Consider the following 23,714-nt stretch of genomic DNA (forward strand, 5'->3'; position numbering starts at 1 on the left):
GTAATGTTGGGAGAAGCAAACCAGGGAATTGGCACTTGCGATGTGCTCTCAGCAGCATTTGATTCTAAAAACTTACTTCTAAAAATAATTCCCAGCGCTCTGTGGATCCCCAAAGAGCAAACTGCCAAATTCAGGCTTTACACAGGGAGGTTTTTCCAGAGAGAAGGGCTTGAACTCCTAAAGGTGTTTTGGAAAAGATCTTGGAGCAGGTTGGGAGGGCAGAAGGCAGCGTTGCCTGTTCTGTGGGAATGTGGCCTCATCCACAGTGGCTCTGCAGGGACGCCGCCCGTGCAGCCGAAGGTCCAGCAGGAATATGGATGACGTGTCTTGTTCTAAGTGCATGGGTTTCGCTTGCAGTTTGAAGCAACCAACTCCTCCTTTTCAGGGTATTTCTATTAGTTGATTTGAAACTTGTAATAACCCTGGGACTTTTTTGTATTTATTTCATTTTTAGGCAAGTGCATTTGCTAGCAGTTATGCCTAAATCAGGGCAGAGGCCCAGGAGGTGCAGATTTTTCAAAGAACTTGATGATTTCTGCTCCTTCCCATCTCTGCAGCTGGGGCTGCCTCAGTACAAAACCTCATTTACCACGTGCTGCTTCTGCTGTAGTGGCTGGTTTCAGCTCTGAAATGGGTTAATCTCAGCAGAAGACTTTCTGGTTTGATTTTGGAGGAAACATCTGGACGTTGCTGTGGCTCTCCTGCCCCACATGCTCTGGCTGGTTCAAAATTGCTACACAGAAGGAGGGGGAGATGGGCAAAGGGAATTATTTGGTGATTAATTTCTTAATTGCTAAGCATCCATATGTGGCAAGGGCTTTGTGCAGCAACACTGGATTTGTCAGCACTTTCTGCTGATGCTTTGTTTCCACACCATGTCGGGGCTTTCTTCCTTTCCGGGCAACCTTAATATCTATCCACAGGAATCAGGATGCTTAGGATATATTTTCGTGATATTGTGGCTTTTAATGTGGAGAGTGGAGCCGTGGATTTATCCCTTCCTTACCATCTTTGTGTTCCTTTCTGGCCTGGAGTGTGTTCCTTTCTGGCCAGCAGTAGGGATTGAGGGTGTTTTGATGACAGTTGATGTTATTTTCTGGCTTCTTTATTTGCTGAGTCCATCCATCAGATGCAGAAATCAGGTCTGCATTGCTGTTGCCTGCTCTGTGCTGTGCAGGACCTCGTTGCAGGGGAGCAGCTTGTGCAAGGTTGGCCCTGTTGGTCCTCTCCAAGCAGTGGTTTTACTTTCAAACCCCAGCAGGGGTGGTTGTGAAACTTGTCCCTGAGGTTTAATTGTGGCCACATGGTATGAGCTGCTGTTCAGGTCGATTTGGGGACTGATGACAGACTTTTTTTAAAGATTTCAGTCACTGGAATGTGACTGAAGATGTTGGAATATTGCTCTGCAGAGACATGGTCCTTGCAGCACATCTGTAATTCCTTGGTAATTATTAGCAGTGAGATGGTATCAGTTCTGCCATCCAGGATGGAGCTTTTGATCTGTCTGTCAGTTCTCCTTGGATTTTTGTGGCCTGTGTAATTAAAATCACACTCAAAATAATCCCCCTTCCCCTCTGTGTTGTTGCAGGAGGCGAAGGGCAGAGTGGAGATGGGCAGCAGACCGTGCCGCCATCGTCAGCCGCTGGAACTGGCTCCAAGCCCACGTCTCGGACCTGGAATACCGAATCCGGCAGCAAACGGACATTTACAAGCAGATTAGAGCCAATAAGGTGAGGAGCAGGATGCCTTTGGGTGCCTGTGGTTCTGCTTTGCCTCCTCATGGCTCTCTCTGACACCAGAGAGTGCGGATGCAAAGTCTGATGCTTTTTCCCCCCTGCCTCTCTCCCAAAACAGATTGCAAAGCTGTGACTAATTGTAATGCAATTTGGCATGGGCTGTGTGTAGTTCCTGTCCCTGGTTCAGTACAATAACGTGAAGGGAGCAATACCTTACTCCAGAGTCAGTCTTTGGTGCCGAGCAGAGCTGGTGCTGTTGCATGTGTGACGCTGTTCCCCATCACTTAAACCTTTCTCTTTTTATTTGATATTTTTTTAAAGCCTTCTGATTCTTTCTTTTTGGGAGTAGCCGAAGATGGGGATAAGAATAACTGAGACTTAGTGGGAAAGGGAGTGGCCTGTGGAGGAAGTTAGTTCAGAGGCTATCACCCAGCACAGGCTTAAAATTGAGTCTGTTTCGTGAAAAAGATCATTTCTTGGTGCTGACCTTTCTCTATGGAAGGAATTATTTTTTTAGAGTTGCTCTCAGATGGTGGGAGAATGGGGGAGAGCAGAGAAGGGATGAGGAAGGGATTGTTATGGAGACTTGTTCAGGCATGCACATCTAAATGTCAGGCCTTGGAGGGAGGAATGTCTGGAGTTTGTGGCAAGAAGGCTCCTGGTATTGCATCGACTGAGAGATCCTCAGGAATTCAGTCTGGCAAACGCCTTTCCCAAGATGTGTGTTGCTCTGAGGGTGGTGGGGAGAGGCTTCCAGGGGGTAGAAAGCAGGGGAGGGAGACTGGACTTGGATGCAGCTGTGTAGAAAAACAGGCTTAATTGAGTGAGTGAGGGCTCTAAATGAGGAGGTGGAAGAGCACGGCTTGTGAGCAAAATCCATTACTGAGATTAGGGCAGAAGGCTTCTGGGAAGTGGGCAAATGATCCTTCAGAAAGGATCATCTTCCTTCTGTCTTAAAGCTGATGGTGAAGCATGGTTTAAGTACAAAATACAAAATAGCTGAACATTTATATGCTAAAAGTTAAGTAATGGAAGAAACGAGAAAACTCCTGTAGTGATGTGGAAGGTTCAGGGCTTTCACCAGGTGATGACAACTTGACACGCTCATGAAATGGCCTGAAAATGGTTACAAGCATCCCCTGTGTTTTTATCTAAGGCTGCAGCCTCCAGGTCTGAAAGGAGGTTCTGGCCAACAGGATCATCCTCTTTGATTTTTTCAGAGCAAAACTCAACTGTGATAACCCAATACATGAATTTAAGATAAAACATACTGCTTAGGGTGCAGGGGGGATTCAAATCTTGAGTGTTTTGGGTAGTGGCTGTTCTGCCTGAAGAAGAAAAAAACAGAACCACAAGTATCACATAGCCCATCTCTGAAAGGACTTGCTGGAGATTATTCCTGCACCCAGCTGTCGTTATCTTGATGTCATTGAGCTCTGGGGTGGTTGTAAAACAGATTCTGTTTGCACCAATGAAAAACTACAGAGAGTCTTAAAAGGGCTTGGAACAAGAATAGGGGACTAAAGAAACAACCCTGTGTTTTAATAACACTCAAGCTTGTTGGAATGGATTTGGCTTCAAACTGTACAAGGAAAACAGTTAAAGAATTTGGAAAAACCTTGTTTTTTCTATCAACATAACTCTAGCTTATTTGGCCATGAGGAGGTTAAAATGTAGTGCTGCAGGAATTCAGAGTTCTACAAGTTCTAAAGTTCAAAGAAATTCTATTTCATTCTTTTTTAGGTTAATTACCTTTATATGTCAGAGTTTACATCCCAGTGTACCCTTCAAGAAAGACACATTGCTGTGTCAGATCAAAGCAAGGGAAGGACCAGGCAGTCAAAAATAACCCTGTGTTTTGAGGATAAACTGCTGCCTGGGTGTCTCAGCAGGAATTGTGCTCTCGGCACATTCGGATCGGCTCAGTCGGAGCCTGGTGAGATGTGGAGGAAAACACCAAATCAGGGAGCGTGTGCTCAGAGCTGATTGTAAAATACCCTGTTTCAGGCATTTAAAAATAGCAGGCTGTTGTGCCTTTGGATTGGAAGAGTGTGTACAGTACATGTAAGGCTCTGGATGTCCATGAAGGTCATCAGGTGGTTTTGTTTCATTTCACAATTGTGCATCCTGGGGCATGGAGCAGCTCCCTTCATCCCCTGCCTTTATCCAGAGGCAGAAGTCCTTGGTGGCAGCTTCTGTTCCTGATGCCCAGCTTTCCCCACCTGCTCCTCTTGCTGAGCATACAAGAAGCCCGGGTGCTTTCAGGGGTGTCAAAGGAAGCAGTATCCTTGTTCCCAATTTTGGATTCAGTCCCAGTCTCTGCATTTTCTGGAGCTGACCAAGCTCTTTGCTGCACCATGGCCAGATGTTTCTAGAAGTAGTGCTGAAAGGTGATGGGCTGCTTCTGGAGAGGATCTTTCAAGAGTAGAGGAAAATCCCAGCAGTATTGGAGTTTAGACTTCCAGCCCCTCTCATCCACTAAACATCCTTCTGGGATGCCAGAAAACTCTAGAAAACCAACATCGTGTATGTTTCAGACACCAGCTGCTTCCTCACTGCTGGCCAGAGGCCACCTGCGGTTGGATTTAGTTTATGAACGGTTTTTAAACAGTGTCCCAGAACTGCCACCATCTTTCTGGAAAGCCGTGGATGTGTTGAACAGACAGTTGTGTGAAGGCAGATAATCATCCTTCGAATCCCAGAACCCCAGGCTGGTTTGGGTTGGAAGGGACCCGGCTGCAGCCCCCTGCCACGGAGCTACAGGTGACTTCCACTGTGTCCCATGGCACCGGTCACATGGGATTTGACTCGGTGGGCTTTGAGGGAAGCCTTGTAGCCCTGTCCTCTCTCCAGATAACGTGCCCGGGTTCCCCTCCAGGCTCACTTTGCTGTGACACACTGTGCAACCTCCAGAATTGTTTTCAGATGACTGATCTGCCTGTTTTGATCTGAGCAGCCCCTTCATGGTTCCTTGTTTGACCAAATGCAACTCGTGGGGCTTGTCTTTGTCCTGGACTGTGTTCGTGGTCTGTAGGTTCCACCAACTCCCTAATCCCTTGCACATTTTGCCCTGCTTTGTTATAATACAGCTCAGAATATGCATAATGACAATGATTTTATTTCACTTTGTGTTGTTCCGAGAGCAGAGCAGTCCTGCCTTTAGATAAAGCTTCACTCAGAGTAAAACAGAAGCAGGACAGCATATGTTAAACCTGATAAAACAGTGCTCAGCCACTGTGTTTTGTCCTGCTAAGTTCATAGCAATGTCTTTCTTTCCTTACTGAATTTTTGTAAGTACCACTTCTTTGGGGAGGGGAGGGGGAAAGTCTGCTCTGAGTAACAAGTTTGACTGTAGATTTTTTGGCACCCACTCAAAACTGTTTGCTTGGCTGTGATGGCCAGTTCCACTTTGTACGATGAAAGCAGTCGCTTCCTGCTCTGTGCTTCAGCAGAATGCTCCCTTTGGCTTGGCTGGCATGTGTGTCCTTGGAGCTGCTGGTGGGGAGGAGGGGAAGGGTGGGAAGCGGGACAAGCAGTGGTTCAGCAGCTTTGCCCAAGAGGGAGCTAAAAGTCTCCTGTTAATGGGCTGGAGGCATGTGAGCTGGCTCCAGCTACTGTCCTTCCCTCTCTGAGTTAGCTGAGATGTCAGGAAAACCCAGGCAGCAGCCGAGGATTGGGTTTGACATCACATCTGGAAGCCATAGTGGGAGTTCAAGGCCTGCTGTGCAGCCTCGGGGTTTGGGGGGATGATGGGTGTGCATCATCCCTGTGGAGAGCGAAGGATCTGCATTTAATTCCTGTTCCCTTCCCTCTCTTGCAGGGGCTGATAGTTCTCGGTGAAGCATCACCCCCTGATCCTGCGGTAGATGATTCGTCCCGTCCCGTTAGAGCTGAAGTGAAGCTGGAGCCTGGGGCAGAGCGGCTGGTAAGTGCCAGCAGTGGGACTGACTGCTCCAGGTGCTTCATCTGCAGTGCTTCCTTCCCCAGTTTTGGGGAGGGAAGGGCCATCCCTTAAGCTGTGGGGCAGAGGGATGCTCAAACCATGGGACTGGCCTCCTGGGGTGGCTCTTCCCTGTGACTCCAGGTGGGAATCACTGATCTTGGTCTGTAGCTCACCCCCTCCTGCCTTATTTTGGGGTTAGTAAACAATAGGATTTAAACACCTTTTAGAACAGAGTTCCTGGGGGCACCTTTGTAATATGCATTAGCATTTTGTGAAGCTTTAAAATCCTAACTAATCCTTTCCCTACAGCAAAAAAGTACCTCAAACTGAGAGCAGCATGATTAGCAAAGGCTGCTAAAGATGTGGCTATTTAATATCTGCCTGATCATTCCCCCTTGGAAAGGGCATTAATGATTGCAGTGAGATGCACTGGAAACTATGCAGAGTGCCAGGTATTTATTATTTAATGCAGAAATGTAGGGCACAGACTAAAGGCTTGATCGTACTGTTCAGCCTGCCTGTGATTGCTTTGGATCCTGGGGGACACACAGACGTATTAAAGTGGAGGGTTTGGAAGTTGTGGTGGAGTAGGAAGAGCAGGATGGTCCCTGTGTGGCTCAAACTTCTGCTGCCAGGCTGCAGCATTCCTGCTTTTCTGTCCCAAGCTGCAGCATTCCTGCTTTTCTCTCCTAATGCCACGACTGGCTAGAAATGGGGTGTCACTGCAGCTTGAGGTTCACGGACCAATATTCAGTGTAGTTGATACAGGTAAAAACACTTCATTAGAAGTGACCATAAAATTGTCCTTGGAATGTTCTCCTCTGTCCCTGGTAAGAATTTGTCAGAGATTTCCTGATACTGAGTGATAATATGCAATACTTCGAAATTTTCTGCTTGGCACTTTCTTGTGGCCACTCCTGCAGCCCTGTGTGCCTTCTTGGAGCCTGCTCCTCAGAAGGGTGTTTATTCCCCTTCCCCAGGGACACACACATCACTCCACACTCCCAGCTTCTCTGTGACAGTGCTGGAAGTGTCACCCCTGGAACTGCTGCCTCCAGCACCCAGTCCCTGGGCTTGTGCTTAATTAGGACTGTTCATTAGGGTGGGGTGTTGAGTCAGAGCCTTGATCTGCTCCGAGCCAGAGATTACCCAGAGACTAGCCAGAGACGAGCCAGAGATTACCCGGAGACGTTCCTGGTGGTGCGTGAGGGCTCTTACTGGAAGGGGATCTCTTGGGCCTCTCCTGGAGAGGTGCTTATCATTTTGGCACCCTCCAGGCTTTTCCCCCCCCAGACTGGCAGAGCAAGAGACACATCTGCAACGTGGAGCAAAGGGAGGAATCCATCCTGTCCCACCCCCAGCTCCCTTGGATTCTCCTCCTCTCGTGAGTGCCTCCCTTGGCCGGCGTGCGCGCAGGATACGTGTCCTTGGGCATCAGCTTCATACGTGGGATGTGGCTGATAATCCCCAGGAGGAACTAATCCTATCACCAGTGGAGGGAAGGGCTTTGCAAATAAGGCCTGGGAATATCTGCTGGGAAATGGAAGCTCAGTAGGTGAATAAATTTTTTTGCCTGAAGATGGAAATAACACGAAGCCCTGAAGACATAACCTGACTGTTGATTTTGGTTCCTTGGATTGCTTGTCTAGTGAAGGGGCTGCACTCAAAATATTTAATTAGGGGGCAATATCTGGTAATAGGTGAAGGTCTGAACCTTGCCTGCTTTATTGGGGTTTTTTGGGAATACAGGGGACATTCCTGGTATTAGCTCATGGCTCCCTGTCTGCACACAGCAGCTTTGCTGCCCTGATACGCAACAGCAGATGTGCTACGGTTGAATCTTTGCCCCCCACCCCCACCCCCCAGGATCCTAAGGACCTGGACTTCAGACCCAAAACACATAGAAGAGGTCAGTCAGGAGCAGGGGTGTGATCCTGGTGCGAGGGATGCTGCTCTGGATCCCGGCCTGGCTGCCCAGCCAGCCCTGGAGGACAGTGTGGCCTTGGGAGGTGCACCAGGAGGTGTTGGCTCTGCTCGTGTGTCAGGGTACACCCATCTCAGGGTGATAAAGAGAGCCTGGGCTGCTCCTGATAAACACACGTTGGATTGATGCTGTCCAGCTCCTCCACAGGAAGCAGCTGAGTCCCTCTGTTCCTATCTGGAACCAGCAAGACACGGAGCAAGCTCTGGGAGAAGTTCCTCCTTCAAGACCCTTTCTGGAGAAGAAAATAAACGATTTCTAAAGAGCTTATGAGTCATGAGTACCCGCCCTGCTGCCCCGGGGGTGCCTCCGGCGGGTGTCACGTGAAGGCTCAGCCTTGCCAAGCCTCTGGAAAGCAGAGGAAAAGTGTTCAGCTCCTGCACTGACTTCACCTGGCTGGGGAGCTGGGTTTACCTGATGGCTCAGGTGTGATCTGATCTTGCTCCCGTGTCTCTCTGGGTGGCAGAGTTGGTCTCATCCTGTCTTTGCTCCCCCATAGGAGAAACGTCTCTTTTAGCAGAATTGTAAAACCCCCAGCAAAGTTCCTCAAACAGGCCCAGGCAGAAGTTGTCTGAGTTGTTAGGAATGGCCCTTCCCTGGGTGACACAGGTTTCTGCTCTTCTGGACACCGTTAATCCAGCACTGTCACGGCCTGGTTTAGTTGTTTATTGAGTTGGGGGGTGTTTGCAGGGAGGATTTAATCACCGCAATCCGGATGGGTTTGGGATGGAGTCAGGGCCAAGCAGGGGGCTTGGCTGACCATCTGTGTGGTGTCAGAGCTCTGCTTTTGCCTTTTTTATTGGTACTTGAACCACATCACCACCATGTGTGCTCAAAGGGGGAACCCCAGCGAGAGACAGGGCAGGGAATGTAGGAAGTGCTGCACGAAGGAAGAAAGGAAGTTTAACCCCAGGGAGGAGCATGTCTGACACCAAAAACAAGGCACTGCACGGATGGGGCTGGAGGTGATGACTGCCAGAGGTATGGACACTCTGGGCCATGCCAGGGTGGGGAGCAGGAATGTCCCTGGTGGGAGGTACAAAGCCAGTGTGTCCTTGGAGGCTTGGTGACAATTCTGCTGCTCCCTGCAGAGCCGGGGGGGGTTGTGTTTCAGACCTCAGGCAGAAGGGATTGGGGAGCACAGTGTCTTTAACTCAATTTTTACTCACTTTCCTCTGCCAAAAATGAGTTTCCAGCTTTGTGTTTATCCAGCACTTTTAGCGTTATGGACTCGCCCTGCTCCTATCCAAGCCCTACAGCCTGGGTTCCCACTCACTTAAAACACACCTTAAAATGCTGTTTGGACTGTGTTTGCACAGGTAGTGAGTTAAAATGCAAATTCAGTTTTGCAAGTCTGTTCCCCTCTCTCTCCCTCCCTCTCTGTTTTCCCCCAAAGTGCTTAGGCAGGAGCTTTCAACCACGTGGCTCAGAACAGAAACCAAACTGCAGGGGAGACTGCAGAGGTTTACAGGTGGTGATGAACTTGTTTGCACCATGGAGACAAAATGCTAAAATCTCCTTAAAGCCCTCAGCCTTTCATGCTCCTGATTGCCTGAGGGGAATTAAAGTCCTTTGGATCTTGGAATGAAAGAGCTGCCATGTATCCATCCTCTTGCTGCTCCCTAAGATCTCCTTGTGTCCCTGGTCTCCTGTTCATACAGTGACTTCTGAACCCTGGTTTGAAGTCCCGTGTGGAAATCCATGGCTACAGTGCAGAATCCTCAACTAGAACCCAGGAATAAGAAAATTGTGGCTATTCAAGAAACTTTTATTAATTTATGTTTTTCTCACCCTTCTTTAGAGTGTGTCTGGATCCCAGCCACTAGAAAACTTGGGTATTTCTGCTGCAAATACTCCTGAATCCCATCCCACCAAGCCCTGTGGAGCACCAAGACCCGTCAATGGAGTTATTAACACGTAAGCTCTTGGATATTATCAGAAGAGTTTGCTTTTATGATCTTGGCAACATCCCGTTGGAAACCAGGCTGTAACTGAGTTGTAACTGGGTTGGTAATGGTATAAATGGTGTCTTTTTTCAAAAAGTACAGTAGTAGATCATGCCTGGAAACATTTTGGAGGAGATTGCTTGCTTGAGGTTTTCTGCTGCATTGTTTAGCTGAAAATGGAATTAAACTGAGCTGTGTTTACATGAACAAGCCCTGCAGGCAGCCATGCACTGAGCATGGCCAAAACTTGTTTCTTTATGAGTAGTTTTAATACATCTGCAAATTGTGTGATTCAAAGGTACTAATGCCCTGCTCGCAAAATTATCAGTAACCACTGACCCACTTTATTGGAGTTATGGAGAATCCCATTGATTCGGGGAGTAAAACTTCCTAAATTCTTTATTTCTCCAGGCTGCTTTTGTTGAGAAAGTCGTGAAGTGGGTAAATGAAAACAAGTGAAAGACACTCCCCGATGCTACAGGGTTGAACCACTTGAAAACCCTTGAAAAACATTGCACTTGCTCAGTGCCTTGAAGGAGGCAGGGGAAAAGAGAGGGGAAAAAGGGAAGGAGAGAGGGAGGGATGGATCCTGCACTGATATAGTGCGAGCAGGCAAAGGAGGCTCCGATCAAGGAGCCCACGGTTGCAGCTGGAACACTGCAGGCTGTAACAGAGCTCTTTGTGTCCCTGCAACCTTTGAACTGCACAGCCTTAGACCACAGGGCTTTAATGTTTTGCATTTTTAGAAATGAAACACTTGTAGAATAGACATGAAAAGGTTCCGTAGATGAGGCGCTGCTGCGCTGGGATCTGCTCGGGGCACGGGGTATTGATGCCAGGGCTGCTGCATCCTTTGTGCCTGAGACAGACAGGTTGATGTTAGCACTGCACCTTCCTGGGGTCACTGCTGAGAGTTGGCATGGGTAGAGATCTCAAATATTCATCAGAACCAAATTTACATCAGGGTTAAATAGTTTTTCTATAAAATTATGTTTTCTTGCATTTAGACTCATGAAAATGTCTTGTCTTAAGATTCCCCAAACTCTTGATTCTGGAGGAAGCTGAAGTCTAGGGTTCAGGTCTATAGTGGCTTTTGCTCTGTGATGGGCTTTCAATGCTGGTTTTTTTGTTCAGAGCTTCCAAAGGTATTTTGTCAAAGGTTCAGTTGTGGGAGAGTGGAAGGTGACTGAATTAAAAGCAAAAACTTGAGTTGGTTTAATAAAACCTGTTGCCTCAGGAACTGCAGAGCTTTAAACTCAGCTTGGAGTGTTTGCTCAGGTGTGAACCATGAACCTGCTGGTAGTGCTGCATGAATAACAGGGGTTTTCTTATTCTCCTCTCTTCTGGGACAGTCTGCAGCCTGGCCTGGCAGAACATGCTCAGGGAGATGGCCAGGAAGCTGAGGAGCTCCTGCATAAAAAGCAGCGCCTGTCCCTGGTCCCCTCGGACGGGACGTGTGTGGCCGCTCGCACCCGCCCCGTCCTGAGCTGCAAGAAGCGGCGGCTCGTCCGACCCAGCACCATCATGCCCCTTTCCAAAAAGGTGAGTTGGGAGGTTTTTGCTCTTGTTTTTCTTGTAAAGATGGAGAAAAACAACAGGAAGGAAGAGCAAGACACGAGGGCTTCAAAGGCTGTTGGAAAAACAAAGGAGAAACGATGGAGAAGGTTGTAATGTGTTGGAAGATTTTTCTTAGCTGTCACTGGGGAGGGAAGATGCTGAACTCATGCATTTTGTTAAGCCAACCAGCCTGAGGTGAACTCAAGGCCAGGTGGGTCAGTGTGGCACAGTCTGAGCAGGAGAAAGAAGCCCTGAGAAGTCAAATATCAGGAAACCTTAATTCTGACACAGGAATTAGCAAAGCCCCAGGAACTCTCTGCTGCTGTTCAAGGGAAAACCACAGTTGTCTGCCCAGGCATACGTGGGATGAATGCCCTGTCTCTTCCTGTTTTGTTTTCTTTATTATTATTTTTTATACTCCTCTCCCTTATGCAGAATTCATTCAATGGAAATACAGTTTATTGCCTGTATGAGGAAGAGCTGTGTTTCATTCTTTTTATTTTCTCTTAGGAATGCCATAAACTGTCAGTTGGAGGAAAAATAGTGAGAAATGGAGGAAATAAGGACCTTTATTTGTGCATGCAAAACCATAATGGCAAAAATCCGCTTACCTTTGAGACAAAGTGTTTCAAGTCAAACTTTCCCACAAGGGCTGGGGGATTTTCACTCTGCGGATGTTTTAAAGAGAAGCTCCAAAAGCAGCATTTTTCTGAGCAAAACATTCTTGCTCAGCTGAGTCAGCTTTAACTGATCACTTATCTGCAGTTTTATCTGGGGTATTTCTGGGAGAGCTCTGCAGTGATTACTTGCAAGATCTCCAGTGAGTTGGAAGTTGATGAACTTTCTCGTCGTTGATGCTGCCTTGTGCACTCAGTGCTTGAAGAATTGGCTGTTAATTCTGTGTTAGATCTTTGCTGTTGTCATCAAGTGCATTTGGTAATCAGAGATGGTTCAGAAGAGCAGTTCCAGGGATGGAAGAAGTGCCAGAGAGCAGGGGATTTCTGTGCACTCTTCCAGTCATTCCAGAGACAGCTGAGTCACGGCCAAGTCGTGCTCCAGAAATACCTCCAGAAATACCACGTCCAGTCGCCCCTGCTCTCCATAGAGTGGCTGTGTGGATTGAACTTCACACATACATTGCACAGATGATGTGGGGTTTTTGATCTTGTAATGTTTTTATGGTTTTCCTCACAATTTGGTGCACACATTTATTGGAATGTGTGCCCAAAGCTGGAGGCAGCCCTCCAGCTCACACAGTGGCAGAGTGGCAGGATGGCCTCTCTCCTTGCACAGCCATCCTGGTTAGAAAGCCCCGTGGGCTTAATTTTTATTATTTTTTATTAATTAATTAATTCCCAGCAGTGGTTCAGCACTGCTGATTCATGCTCATTTTTGGATCCATCACAACCTCCACATCCTCTGGGCAGGACTTCCTGAGGCAGCAAAGTAACTGCTCAGTTACCTCTTCCTCCTCTTCTCTGGGCACTGCATTTGCTTCTTGCATTTGCCCTCAGTGAATTATATTGGATTTATTTTAGATAATTTCTCTTAACCTATAACCAGGAGTGGGTTTCCAGCTCTTTCTTTCAAGCAGCCCTTCCCAGTGTAGTGTTACTTGCTGTGGACATGCTCTCCCATCCTTCAAGTCATTCATGGAAATTAATTGAATAATTCTGACTCAGAACAGGCTTCTGCAGGATCCAGTTGGATCCATTCTTCCATTTTGGTGGGGAATCGGGGTTGTTTTCTCTGCATGGGATTTACGTCCAGTTGAGTGTCTGCCTGCAGTGGTTTCACACAAATGAAATCTGTATCAAGGCTATAAATCTGTGAATTGAGACTCTGTCCTGGATTAAGGAACAAGGCTGAGAACCACCTTTGTCACTCTGTAGATGTCCCTGGAAGTGTCAGCTCCTGGCATATAATGATGGCTCTGACCCATTGGAACTATAAATGGCTTCTTTCCCCCTTCTCTGACAGTGGAATTGTGCTGCCTCATGGTTTTTATAAATGAGGTTTCAACCTAGATAAAATTAAACACTTTTAGTCAAATTTAGGAGCTGTTAAACTGTCTGTGCTAGTAAGTCGTAGTTTTCAGTTGTGTTTACGCAAAGTGAAAGCATCCTCTCGTGAGGCCAGACTAAATTAACAGGTTCTGTATAAGGTATAGAAAAAAAAAGGGGGGGGGGGTGTGTATATATGTATAATAATTATATATAATATATAATAATATTATTGAGTATGCTATACGTATACATAATAATTACAATTTTATAACAATATAAATGTCACGTAACAACTATTCCAGATAATAAATATACAGAAATAAAATGAATTTATTATATATTTATTAATAATAAAATGTAACTATAATATATAAAATACAGGTGTCTTTTAACGTATTTTGTATGCATATAGAATATGTATTTTTATATCTATGTGCAAGTAATGTTAAAACAACAGCACTACCTCTAGGATGTTTTTCATGAGCTGTCAGAGGAATGTGTGAGGAGAGTCCTTGGGCTCGCTGACGTGCGCTGTTGCCCCGTGTCCCTCTGCAGGCCCACCGAGCCAGCCTGGCGCGCTGCAGCTGTGACGTGAACCCCTCCTGTGCCCTGTGTGGCACCCGCAGCTCCACCACTCTGGAGATCCAGTACGATGCCCCTCTGCTGGAGCGCCTCTCCCAGCTGGACTCCTGCATCCATCCTGTCCTGTCATTCCCGGATGGTGAGTGCAGCCCCTGCGGGTCCTGCTGGGTCCTGGCTGGTTACAGGGGATGCTTGGAGGTGCCCCGGGCTTCCAGGGGAGGTGCAGATCTGCTTGGGTACAACCAAACTTGTCCATCTGCAGGTGTTTTTGGGATTAGAGCATTGACTGGAGCAGGAAGGTCTGGGAAAGTGTTATACCTGAGCTCTGCTGTGTTTTGGGAATCTCGACCTGGAGCCTCACTCACAATGGGGAAGCCAAGCAGTGCCTGGGAGTCCTTCCTGGGACCTGGCTCTGGGGTCTTTGGGGTTCTAAACCACTTGAGAAATGTTTGTCCATCTGTATAAAATGATTTGTGGATTGGTTTGTCACAGGAAATCCTTTTGACCTTGTGAGGAATTGTAAACGATCTTCCATGGTTCGGTAGGCACAGCAAGAAGGGATGTTCCCGTTAGGACACTCAATTTCCTGTGTTACAGCTTCAGGGTTAATCATCATTAAGAGGAATAATTAACCAACCCTGACTGTGGGGTATTCACAGATTTCGTGTGTAGGGACTTTTCCCAAGGGAAAAGTAATTTCCAGAATCTTCTTGAACTGGTACTTTTGTTGGGAGAGTTGAGCAGTGCATGGATCGTAGTGGTTCCTTCCCTTGGTGGGAGTTTGTGGCTGCCTGAGGTGTAAAATTATGGCTGCCCCATCCCTGGAAGTGTCCAAGGCCAGGCTGGACAGGGGTTGGAGCAACCTGGGATAGTGGAAGGTGTCCCTGCCCAAGCCATTCTGGGATTCTCATGCTGGGAGGAAGGTGTGTGTCTCTGCTTCCCATGGGGGTGTCAAGTGGTTGGTCCAGGATAAGTCACTGGGCTAATGTGTGTGCTTGGTTTTAAATTCCAGCTTTTCACAAACTTCATGTGACAGTAGGAAATGCAGGGAGTGTCTGGGAGCAATTAATGTGGCCTCTTTCGTTAGCACTATATTTAAACTAGACTAAAATAGTAAATTGGCACTATTTTTAGCTAGATCCCTCCCCTCCCAAAGACAGCTCTGATCAGGAGTGCTCAAGGAACTTAATGAACTCCTGAAGCAGGAATTTCTTTCCTGATTTCACAGCACTTGTGATCCTGTGCTAAATCAAATATCCTGGGAGGTGGGGAGACAACCTGTTGGGTGCTATTGCAGCAGAGGCACCAGGAAAATTACCCCACATTCTTCTCATTTTTAGGCCCCCTGCAGCCAGCTCACAGGGTAGAAGATCCTTTCTGGCTGTATGAGATTAAAAAACTTGGAGTTTAAAACTTAATTGGTGTAAAGCTTAAAATACCTGTACAGAAAGAGCCATTTTCCTCTCCTGGTGAACTTTATTTATTCAGTAATGCTTAATGCAGTTCACAAGGGTTGATTTTTGGGATGGGGGTGATTCCTATCCCAGAGAAAAGCCAGGTAAGCTGTTCAGGTGGGGAAATTGCTGTGCCTGGTGCTGTTGGTGTGCACTGAGGTGTCTCCATGCCTGTGAGCATTAATCCAGGATGCTGCTGGGCTGTGGCTGTGCAGGGGCTCAGTGAGGATTCCTGGTGGATGGAGCTGTGAGCATGTGCTGACTTTCACTTTGAGCCAGTCTCTCCGGGCTCTCGGTGCCAGCCGGGATCTCCGGAGCAGTTTGCCAAGGGCAAAACTGCCAGGCACTGCAGGAGGAAAAGATCATTTATTCACTTATTCTCCTGGCAAGCAGGACACAGCCAGCAAGGCCTTTAACCCCTGCACTTGTGCCCTGCCAGCGCTTTGTCCCCTTTTGTCCCCTTCCTTTCAGGGTGGTGTGGGGTTTTTCTGGGATTTTTTTCTGGTTGGTTTGATTTCTCGCTGGGAATTTTTGGATGATGTAATAACCTTGGAGGGAGGATGAACGCTGGGCTCACTGTGGTTGCCATCTGCTGGTCCCTGGGAGCCCTGCACTGCTTCCCGAGGAGCAGGAGGAGGAGGGATGGTGTCACTTGCTGCACGGACTCTGCTGCCAGCAGGGCAATGCCAAACCAGCAAAGAACTCATTTTCTCCTGCCAGCGTTTTGTCTTGGCGTTCTCCCCCTCCTTTCAACCTGTCCCCTCCTTCCACAGATGGTATGTGAATTGGGAGGAGAAAGCAAAAGATGAACAGAAAGCAGAGGCCATTTTCCCAAAGTCTGACCACTCCAGTGGCTGGCAGCATCCCTAAAGGACTGGCCTGGCCCCTCTCTGCTTTTTGGGACATGTCCCTGCAAACCAGCAGTGATGGCCAAAGAACTGCCATCACCCTGTGGCAGCCCTTCCTTGGCAAGGGATTGGGTTAGAGCTTGAACCATCAAAGTACTTGGAGTGCAGCTGTCCTTGCTTTCTCCAGGGAGCCAAGTCCCCACAAGCTCCAGCCCCTGCTCTGCCAGCTCCATCCTGTTTGCCTGCCTGGATCCACTGGGGCTTTCCAGTCCCTGAAATTGGGAGGGAAATACTGGGACAGGGTGATGGGACCACAGCTCTTTGTTACATGATTCATGTGGATTCCATGTTCTGTATCCCTTGCAGATGTGCCGACAAGCCTGCACTTCCAGAGCATGTTGAAATCCCAGTGGCAGAACAAACCCTTCGAGAAAACTAAACCTCCCAAAAAGCTGTCGCTGAAGCACAGAGCCCCCGTGCCCCCCAGCCTGGCTGACCCCGCGCGCAAGGACCGCCACAAGCTGGTCAACTCCTTCTTCACCGCGGCCAGTAAGTGCTGCCCCTGCCCGGGTCAGTCAGAGAGGAGCAGGAGGAGGAGGAGGAGGAGGAGGATGCCCTTCGAGTCCCACTCCCAGGGGTGAGGCAGGGCTATGGCAGGGCTGCAGGTGAGGTGTGTGCAGGTGCAGCTCAGGTTTGTAGGACCTTCTCGTGCTCGGTGTCAGCCATGCCCACAGCAGTGCCACAGGTCTGAGCACGCCTCCCCAGCACCCCCATGGTGTGGAGAATTTGTGGAGCTGGAAAACTCTGCCCAAGCCTCCTGTGCCAGCACAAAGAGAGGTGAAAGCAGGCATTTCATAGCTCTTTCTCTGTTCCCCTCCTCAGAGCGCTCCCATCAAAAAGCCCAAGCAGACAAGGCACACAGGCCGCCTTTAGACGATTTTTCGGCCGTGTCCAAGGCCGAGAGAGCGCCAGAGCGCTCTGCCCAGCCTCCTGCCTTTGACAAAAAGCGATTGCGAGACTGCTCATCTGAGAGGAGTGAAGGTAGGCCCCCAGGGGCAGTGTCTCGGGGGGAGCTTGGGCTTTGCTGCATCCTCAGCCTCTCTGCCCCAGAGAAGGGGGCACGCACTGCTTTGGGCCGAGTCGCCACCGCAGCAATGCCTCGTGTGCTCTAAACTGCTTCTTCCCCAGGGCAGCCCCCTCGGAAGGTGCTTCTCTTTCCTGCTAAGTGCTCCTCAGCACTGGCCGTTTCTGGTGCACATGGTCCTTTCCTCGCCGCCACCACCCCCTTGGGTGGGCTGGGGTTTTTTTGCTAAAGTTGTTGTTCATTTTCTCCCGCCCTCCCCATGCAGTGTTGAAGCATCACACGGACGTCAGTGGCCCGAGCTACCTGTCAGCAGCTGTGGCTCCCACCCCTCACAGCCCCATAGCTCGGCAGCTCTCCACCTCCTCCGAGGGCTCCGCTCCTGCCAGCTCCACTTCCCAGGGCACCTCTGGCACCGCCGTGAGTATCTGCTGCCTTCTGGAGGGGTTCTGGGCTCAGCTCCATCATGGGGGCTCAGCTTTTGAGCAGGTTTTGGGCTGGGGAGTGCTCAGTGTTCCTCTTGCCACGCTGGACCCGTTGGTTCAGCTCATGCTGGGGTTGCTGGGTGGGTGTTGGATGTGTTGGCTGTGCACCGCCAGGCAGCTGCAGTTCCCGGTTCGCCATCAGCTCAGCAACTGCTGGTGAATGTTCCCATTCCCAGCAGTCCCTTGGCTTTGCTCCACATCCGGATTTTGGGTTCTGAAGCTCTGTGGGGCTGCCAGGAGAAGAGCTGGGCCCCAGCAGTGCTGCTTCCACTGGGACAGCTCCCCTCACGGCCTCGGTGGTCTGTGAGTGGGCTTGGGGTCACAGGGCCAGGGCACAACAGTGGTGGTGGAGGTCTCCCACCTGTACACAAGCTCCAGCAGTCACTGAACTCAGACCATCTTTTGAGACACACTCAGACTCCCAAAATGCTTGAGGATGGCAGGATGTGGGACCTTTATGAGCTGTGTGAGTGAGCAGAACCGAAACTCCCTCCCACTGTGCTCCGGGACAGAGCGATGGCACAGCTCCTCCACCAGACACCATCATCCTCCCAGGCCCACGCTAGCAGAAGCCTTTCAATGACAGACAGTTCTGCTGAGTTCACAGGTGTCCCAGTGAAGAACTTGGCTTCTGTCTGGCCACCCCATTTGGTAGTTTGGGCCACAGCCTGAGCTGGATGTGACCCAGGGGCAACAGAGCAGGACTCCTTGAACCCTCTGCTCCAAGCTTGTTGCAATGGGGTTACAGGTCCCCACTGGGTTCCGTGAAATTCAGTTGTTCCATCACCAGCTGTGACATCAGGGTGTCGGAAGAACCCAGTGGTGTTTCAGCTTGAGTGAGCTTGGTGTTTTGTGGGAGAGGACAGCTCATATCAGCAGCTCTGGCATCTCGAGGAGGCCTTTCCTTGGCTCCACACACCCATTGTGGTTTTCTCTTGCTGCTTTTCCTGCTGTGTTTTCACAAGCTCATTCAGAAATGCAAGATGAAGAGGTTTCCCTCCCCCAGCAAGAGGATTCCAGGCCCTGGGCTCTACGCTCTGGGCTCAGGGGTGGAGCTCCTGTGTTCAAGCGTCCCAGGCAGCTGCGGGTCTGTGCGTGCTCCCCAGCCAAAGGGCCAATCCTTGCTCCGGGCAGCCACGCCTTGGGATTTGGGTTTCCTTGCTGCTGGGGCAGTAGATGTTGGGTTGGGAAGAGGACTTGGAGCAAGCAGTAGGGGAACTCCAGTCTGATGCAAATTGATGTTGGTTCTGAAGTGTCCGTAGGTCAGACAAGGCCATTTTGTCCTCTTTCCGTCAGTGGCTTCCACTGATGACTTTGCCACGTGCCAAACCCCACATCCCTTTCTCACATGGTTCTTCCCGTTGCAGCAGCCGAGGAGGAGGAGGGGCGAGAGCTCCTTTGACATAAACAACATCGTCATCCCCATGTCCGTGGCTGCCACGACCCGCGTGGAGAAGCTGCAGTACAAGGAGATCCTCACCCCCAGGTACTGCCCCAGCAGGGAAGGGATGCGCTCTGCTTCTTCCTTGGGAAGAAGGGAAAGTTTGGAAAACTGATCATACCATTGCTGGAGACTGGCTAAGTTAGGGATTATTTTCTCTGAGGGTCCCTTGGCCATCACAGCCAACTGCCCAGCTCAGCCTCTGCTCAGTTTAAAGTCAGTCCTGGTTGTCTCCTTAAAAGGAGACTAAGCCAAAGGCCCCGGTGGTTTCCCAGGTGGTGCCTGGGCTGGATTAACCTTGCAGTTCTGCCTCTTCCCAGTTTCCCTCTGTCTTCCTCCTGGTCGTCCATGCTCTTCCCTGGCCCATTTCAGAGCGGGGCAAGGCAGGAGGGAGCCTGTGGGAGGAAGAGGAGGAAATGCTGCAGCCTCTGCCCTTGGGAAGCATCAGCTGTGCTACCAGACCACCAGGGAGGTCTGGTACTTTAAACCGAGCCTAAGCGTGTTGCTCCTCGTGGCAGGGTGGAATTTCCCTTTCCCAAAAGCCAGTGTTTGGGGGGCGTGGGCAGCTGGTTCTGGCTGTGCCCTGAGTGATGCCCATGGTGGTTGTGTTGCAGCTGGCGTGAAGTTGACATCAGTGCTCTGAAGGCCAACCCTGAGGAGGACAACGAGGAGGTAAGAAGGATTTCATTTCCCAGTTAATGCAGAATGGGGCTGGTGGTGACTGAACAGTGTCTGTGGAGGGAACAGAGGCAGGGAACCAGCTGGTGTTGGTTCCTGTACAGGGCTGCCAGAGCTCCAGGAGTGTTTGGACAGTGCTCTCAGGCACAGGGGTGGGACTGTTGGGGTGTCTGTGCGGGGCCAGGAGTTGGACTGGATGATGCCTGTGGATCCCTTCCAACTCAGGACATTCTACTGTTCAGTGATAAACATTAAAATTCTCACTATAACTAGTGCTGGCAAAACTGTACAGAGATGGTTGTTTAATAGCAGAAAGCTCTGACCAAGCCCTCTGCCCTTCCCTTTGCAGGTTGAGGACTTGTCAGATTCGGCCTTCGCTGCTCGGCACGGGAAGTGTGAGGAGATGGAGCGGGCACGGTGGCTCTGGAGCACGAGCGTCCCCCCGCAGCGCCGGGGCAGCAGGTACAGCCCTGCTCGCCATTCCCAGCACTGGGATGCTCCTGGGAGCAGGTGGTGGTTCATAGAAATGGTTGAAAGCTGGTGCTGGTGTTGAAAAGTTTGGCCCCATCCAGCTTGAGGAGCCCACGTGGGAGCAGGGCACAGTCTTGTTTAGGTGGGGGTGAAGATACAGCCCAGTTTGGCTGCAGACAACTCTGCACCATCTGCTTTCTCAAGCACTTCTACTGCTCCAGAAGTGTGGGAGATGCTGTGCCAGCCTGGGAGTCCAGGGGAAGACACAGGGGCTGCAATGGCATCATTCCTGCAGGATCAGGGACGCTGTCACTGGACACTCAGTTCCCTTTCTGTCTTTGTGAGTGGGTGTCTAAAACTTCCCACTGTTTCTAGCTGTTGATCTCATTATAAACCTGCACAAGAAGGGATTTGCCCTTCCCTGTTCCATTGCAATTTCCAGTGCTCCTGGAGAGTGGGATGTTTTGCTGTTTCTTGGAGAGTTGCATACAGATTTGGGAACTCGGTTATGTTACTCTGCTTGTAGTCTGTGGGTTTTTATCTGGACTCTGTGTTGAGGCTCAGACTTCCGTAATTCTTGGTTGAAATGTGAGGTCTCAGGGTTTCACTGTTTTCCTCCTGCTCCCAGCTGCTGAAGAGCAGCATCGGTGCATCCAGACAGTGGAAAAGGGACAGAGATGGGCCTGGATGGATTTTGTCTCTGGGCTGTGACATTCCCTGCTCGTGTTCCCATCAGGGCAAAAGGATCCTGGGGTGGGATCAGGCAGCAGTGGGGGAGCATGGCTGGGCTCTCAGACCTGCCCCTGTCTCAGGTCCTACAGATCGACAGACGGACGGACGACCCCCCAGCTGGGGAACCCCTCGACTCCCCAGCCGGCATCCCCTGAGGTGGGCAACTACCACTCCCACTTGGAGCTGTCCCACACCCACTCACCACGCAGCCCCATCAGCCCCGAACTGCTCTGTGCCCCCCTGACCCCCCTGTCCCGGGACTCCCTGCGGCTCCTGTCCAGCGAGGACACGCGTTGCTCCACGCCCGAGGCCGGCCTGGACGAGCAGGTGGGTTCTGGCTGCGGCCGGGGCAGGCGCGGCACCCCAGGTGACCCTGGTGTGGGGAGGCAGCTCGGAACCCGCGTGTGGGCGGTGCCGTCGGAGCTGGGCCAGGTGGGACGCACGGGCAGTGGGAAGCGTTTCCAGCAGTTGGCTCCGTGTGGAGCTGCCGTGTCCTCTCCTCATCTGCCGAGGCTTCGGGGCACTGTTCCCGAGGCTGGGGTTCTGCACCAGGAGCAGCTCTGACCTCCGGATCCATGCGAGGAGCGAGGACACGAGAGCTTTTCCAGGCATTTTCCATGACTCGGTTCTCTTCCCCTAGGCTGTGCAGCCCTGGGAGCGACGCACCTTCCCGCTCTCCTACGACCCCCGGACGGAGTGCGAGGACCAATCCGACCCCCAGGACCGGTTGTCGCGCTGCACCCGCCGCACGTCGGGCAGTAAATCCTCCCGGGAATGCGATGGCACTTCGGCTTCGCCCAGCCTGGCCAGCCTCAAGAGCCGAACCCCACTGGCCCCCCCCTCCTCCTCCTCTTCCTCCTCCTCTTCCTCTTCCTCCTCCTCCTCCTCCTCCTCCTCCTGCTCCGCAGTCCTGCGGCCAGCGCACAGATAGAGACACACGGGGAGACGTGAGCAAACCAACACACAGAACTAACTCTTGGCATTAAAGCTTCCAAAATCTGCGTTTGATATTCAAACATCCTGCCGGGAATTTTCACAGTTTTTAGTGAATTTAAGGAGTTTAGAAACTGTTTTTTGTTTTCTTTTTTTTTTTGTTTTCTTTTGTTTTCTTTTTTTTTTTTTCCTTCTCCATGTTTCCTCGTCACATGAATGAGCCCCCAGATTCCTCCCAGCGGAGTGAAGCCTCGGGAGGGGAGCAGCCCACCAGACCCCCTCCCCTTTCCTCCCCCCTTTAGGTGTATAAAACTAGAGCACAGGATTTAGCTGACTAGCAGATTTCGGGGATAGTTTTTCCCAACAAAAGGGTGTCGTTTTCTCTTAACCCACTCCCCCCCTCCCTGAAAGGTTTTAGTGGAGTGAAATTAGTGGTGAAAAGTGATGTCTTGGGATTGCAACCTTCACTGTCTGGCTGTCCTCACCTGCAGAGTGCCCACCTGCACTTCCACCCTCCTGCATTTTCCTGCCCCAGGTTGTAGTTCCAGGTGTCCCCAGGGGGGATTCTGCCCCTCCCCAATCCCCCCTCTTCCCCAGGGACGCCTCCCCCTTCCTTCTCCCCTGGTTTGGAGCCGTGGCTGTGCCGAGGGCTGTGGCTGCATTCCCAGCAGGAGGAAAGGAGGGACCTTGTGACTGCTCCACACTCAGCTCCGCCTGGGAGGAGTGGGAGTTGGGAAGCACCCGGTGCACACCTGGTTTGTTCCGAGGGCAGGGAGGGGAAGAGTCTCTTTGAGCAGAATTCCCGGGGCACTTGGATGCCCTTTGGGGTGAGGCTGTTCCAGCTGGGACTGGGCTGTGGCCAGTGCTGGAGCTCTGCCCTCGCCGTAGGCTTGGGCAGTCGGGGTGAGCCGTGAGCAAGGAGCCGCCGCTCCGGGACAGGCCAGGGCCGGGGGGTCCCGCAGGTGGGTTTGTGTCAGACAAGGGGAGAGCAGAGAGGGAAGGACGGAGGCAGGAGGCGGCTCCCGGGGGTTCAGGGTCATCCTGATCCCGCGTGGCATCACCACAGCTTCGCTCCACTCCCGCACCGTCCCAGCTCCGGTGTCGGTTCCGTTCCATTTCTGGGGTGCCCAAGGTGCCCCCTCCTGACAGGTATTTGAGTTTGAACCCCAGTTTGTTGTTCCTCCCCCATCCCCTCCCGCCCGGTTCCGCACCCGCAGTGACTCCCGGGTCCCGCACACCGTCCCCATCCGTAACGCTTTCCGGTCCCGACGGTGTGGCTCCTGGTCCCTGTCCTGTTGCTAGCATTGTGCCTGTCTTATGTATAATCACATCACCAAAAAAAAGGAAAAAAAAAAATACAAAGGACTTTTTTTTTTTTTCCATTTTGTAATCGTAAAGAAATAGTCGCTGAACTGCTTCATGGTCGGGGTTTTCACAATTTTCAACATGATCTCGTGGTTTTGGTTCTGTTCTAGTTTAAAGGATCCGTCATCGTTTCTTTAAAACAAAAACCCAACAAACAACGGCGCTACCATACCCCTCTGCAGAAGTGCTTTTCTATTTATAAGGTTGAAAATTCTGAATAACCCTTTTAGCATTATAAAAACCACACAAAAAAAACCACCTTGTATTTTGTAAATATTTTCTTTTCCTGCTTTGAGCTGTGTAATGTCCTTGTTATATAGAAATGCTTTTCTTCCGAGAAGCTGATCTTTGTTAATGTCTTGATTCTGTTGGCAAAGCACAAATGTGCTTATAAAAAAAAAAAAAAGAAGAAAAGATTAAAAAAAAAATTAAAACGTAATATTCCATTTGATGAATGTGAAACGCTGGGCTGGGA

General features: G+C 50.4%; 1 protein-coding gene across 4 annotated transcripts in view; it reads left to right on the forward strand.

The window, feature by feature from the left end:
- KANSL1 (KAT8 regulatory NSL complex subunit 1) overlaps nt 1-23,498 on the forward strand; it is an 81,006-nt gene extending 57,508 nt beyond the window's left edge. For 2 of the 4 annotated variants that reach the window (XM_032134437.1, XM_032134438.1), the window contains exons 3-15: nt 1,589-1,730; nt 5,557-5,661; nt 9,462-9,577; nt 10,959-11,148; nt 13,725-13,890; nt 16,420-16,602; nt 16,936-17,094; nt 17,403-17,554; nt 18,987-19,105; nt 19,675-19,732; nt 20,088-20,200; nt 21,022-21,268; nt 21,582-23,498. In XM_032134437.1, the coding sequence (XP_031990328.1) occupies nt 1,589-1,730; nt 5,557-5,661; nt 9,462-9,577; nt 10,959-11,148; nt 13,725-13,890; nt 16,420-16,602; nt 16,936-17,094; nt 17,403-17,554; nt 18,987-19,105; nt 19,675-19,732; nt 20,088-20,200; nt 21,022-21,268; nt 21,582-21,872 (2,041 nt within the window). In that variant the 3' untranslated portion in view covers nt 21,873-23,498. The remainder of the gene's footprint in view (nt 1-1,588; nt 1,731-5,556; nt 5,662-9,461; nt 9,578-10,958; nt 11,149-13,724; nt 13,891-16,419; nt 16,603-16,935; nt 17,095-17,402; nt 17,555-18,986; nt 19,106-19,674; nt 19,733-20,087; nt 20,201-21,021; nt 21,269-21,581) is intronic. The other 2 variants (XM_032134439.1, XM_032134440.1) reach the window with 2 other exon arrangements.
- The last annotated feature ends 216 nt before the right edge of the window (nt 23,499-23,714 follow it).

Source organism: Corvus moneduloides, chromosome 26 (genome assembly GCF_009650955.1).
Source record: "Corvus moneduloides isolate bCorMon1 chromosome 26, bCorMon1.pri, whole genome shotgun sequence".
In the NCBI taxonomy this organism is placed as follows: Eukaryota; Metazoa; Chordata; class Aves; order Passeriformes; family Corvidae; genus Corvus; species Corvus moneduloides.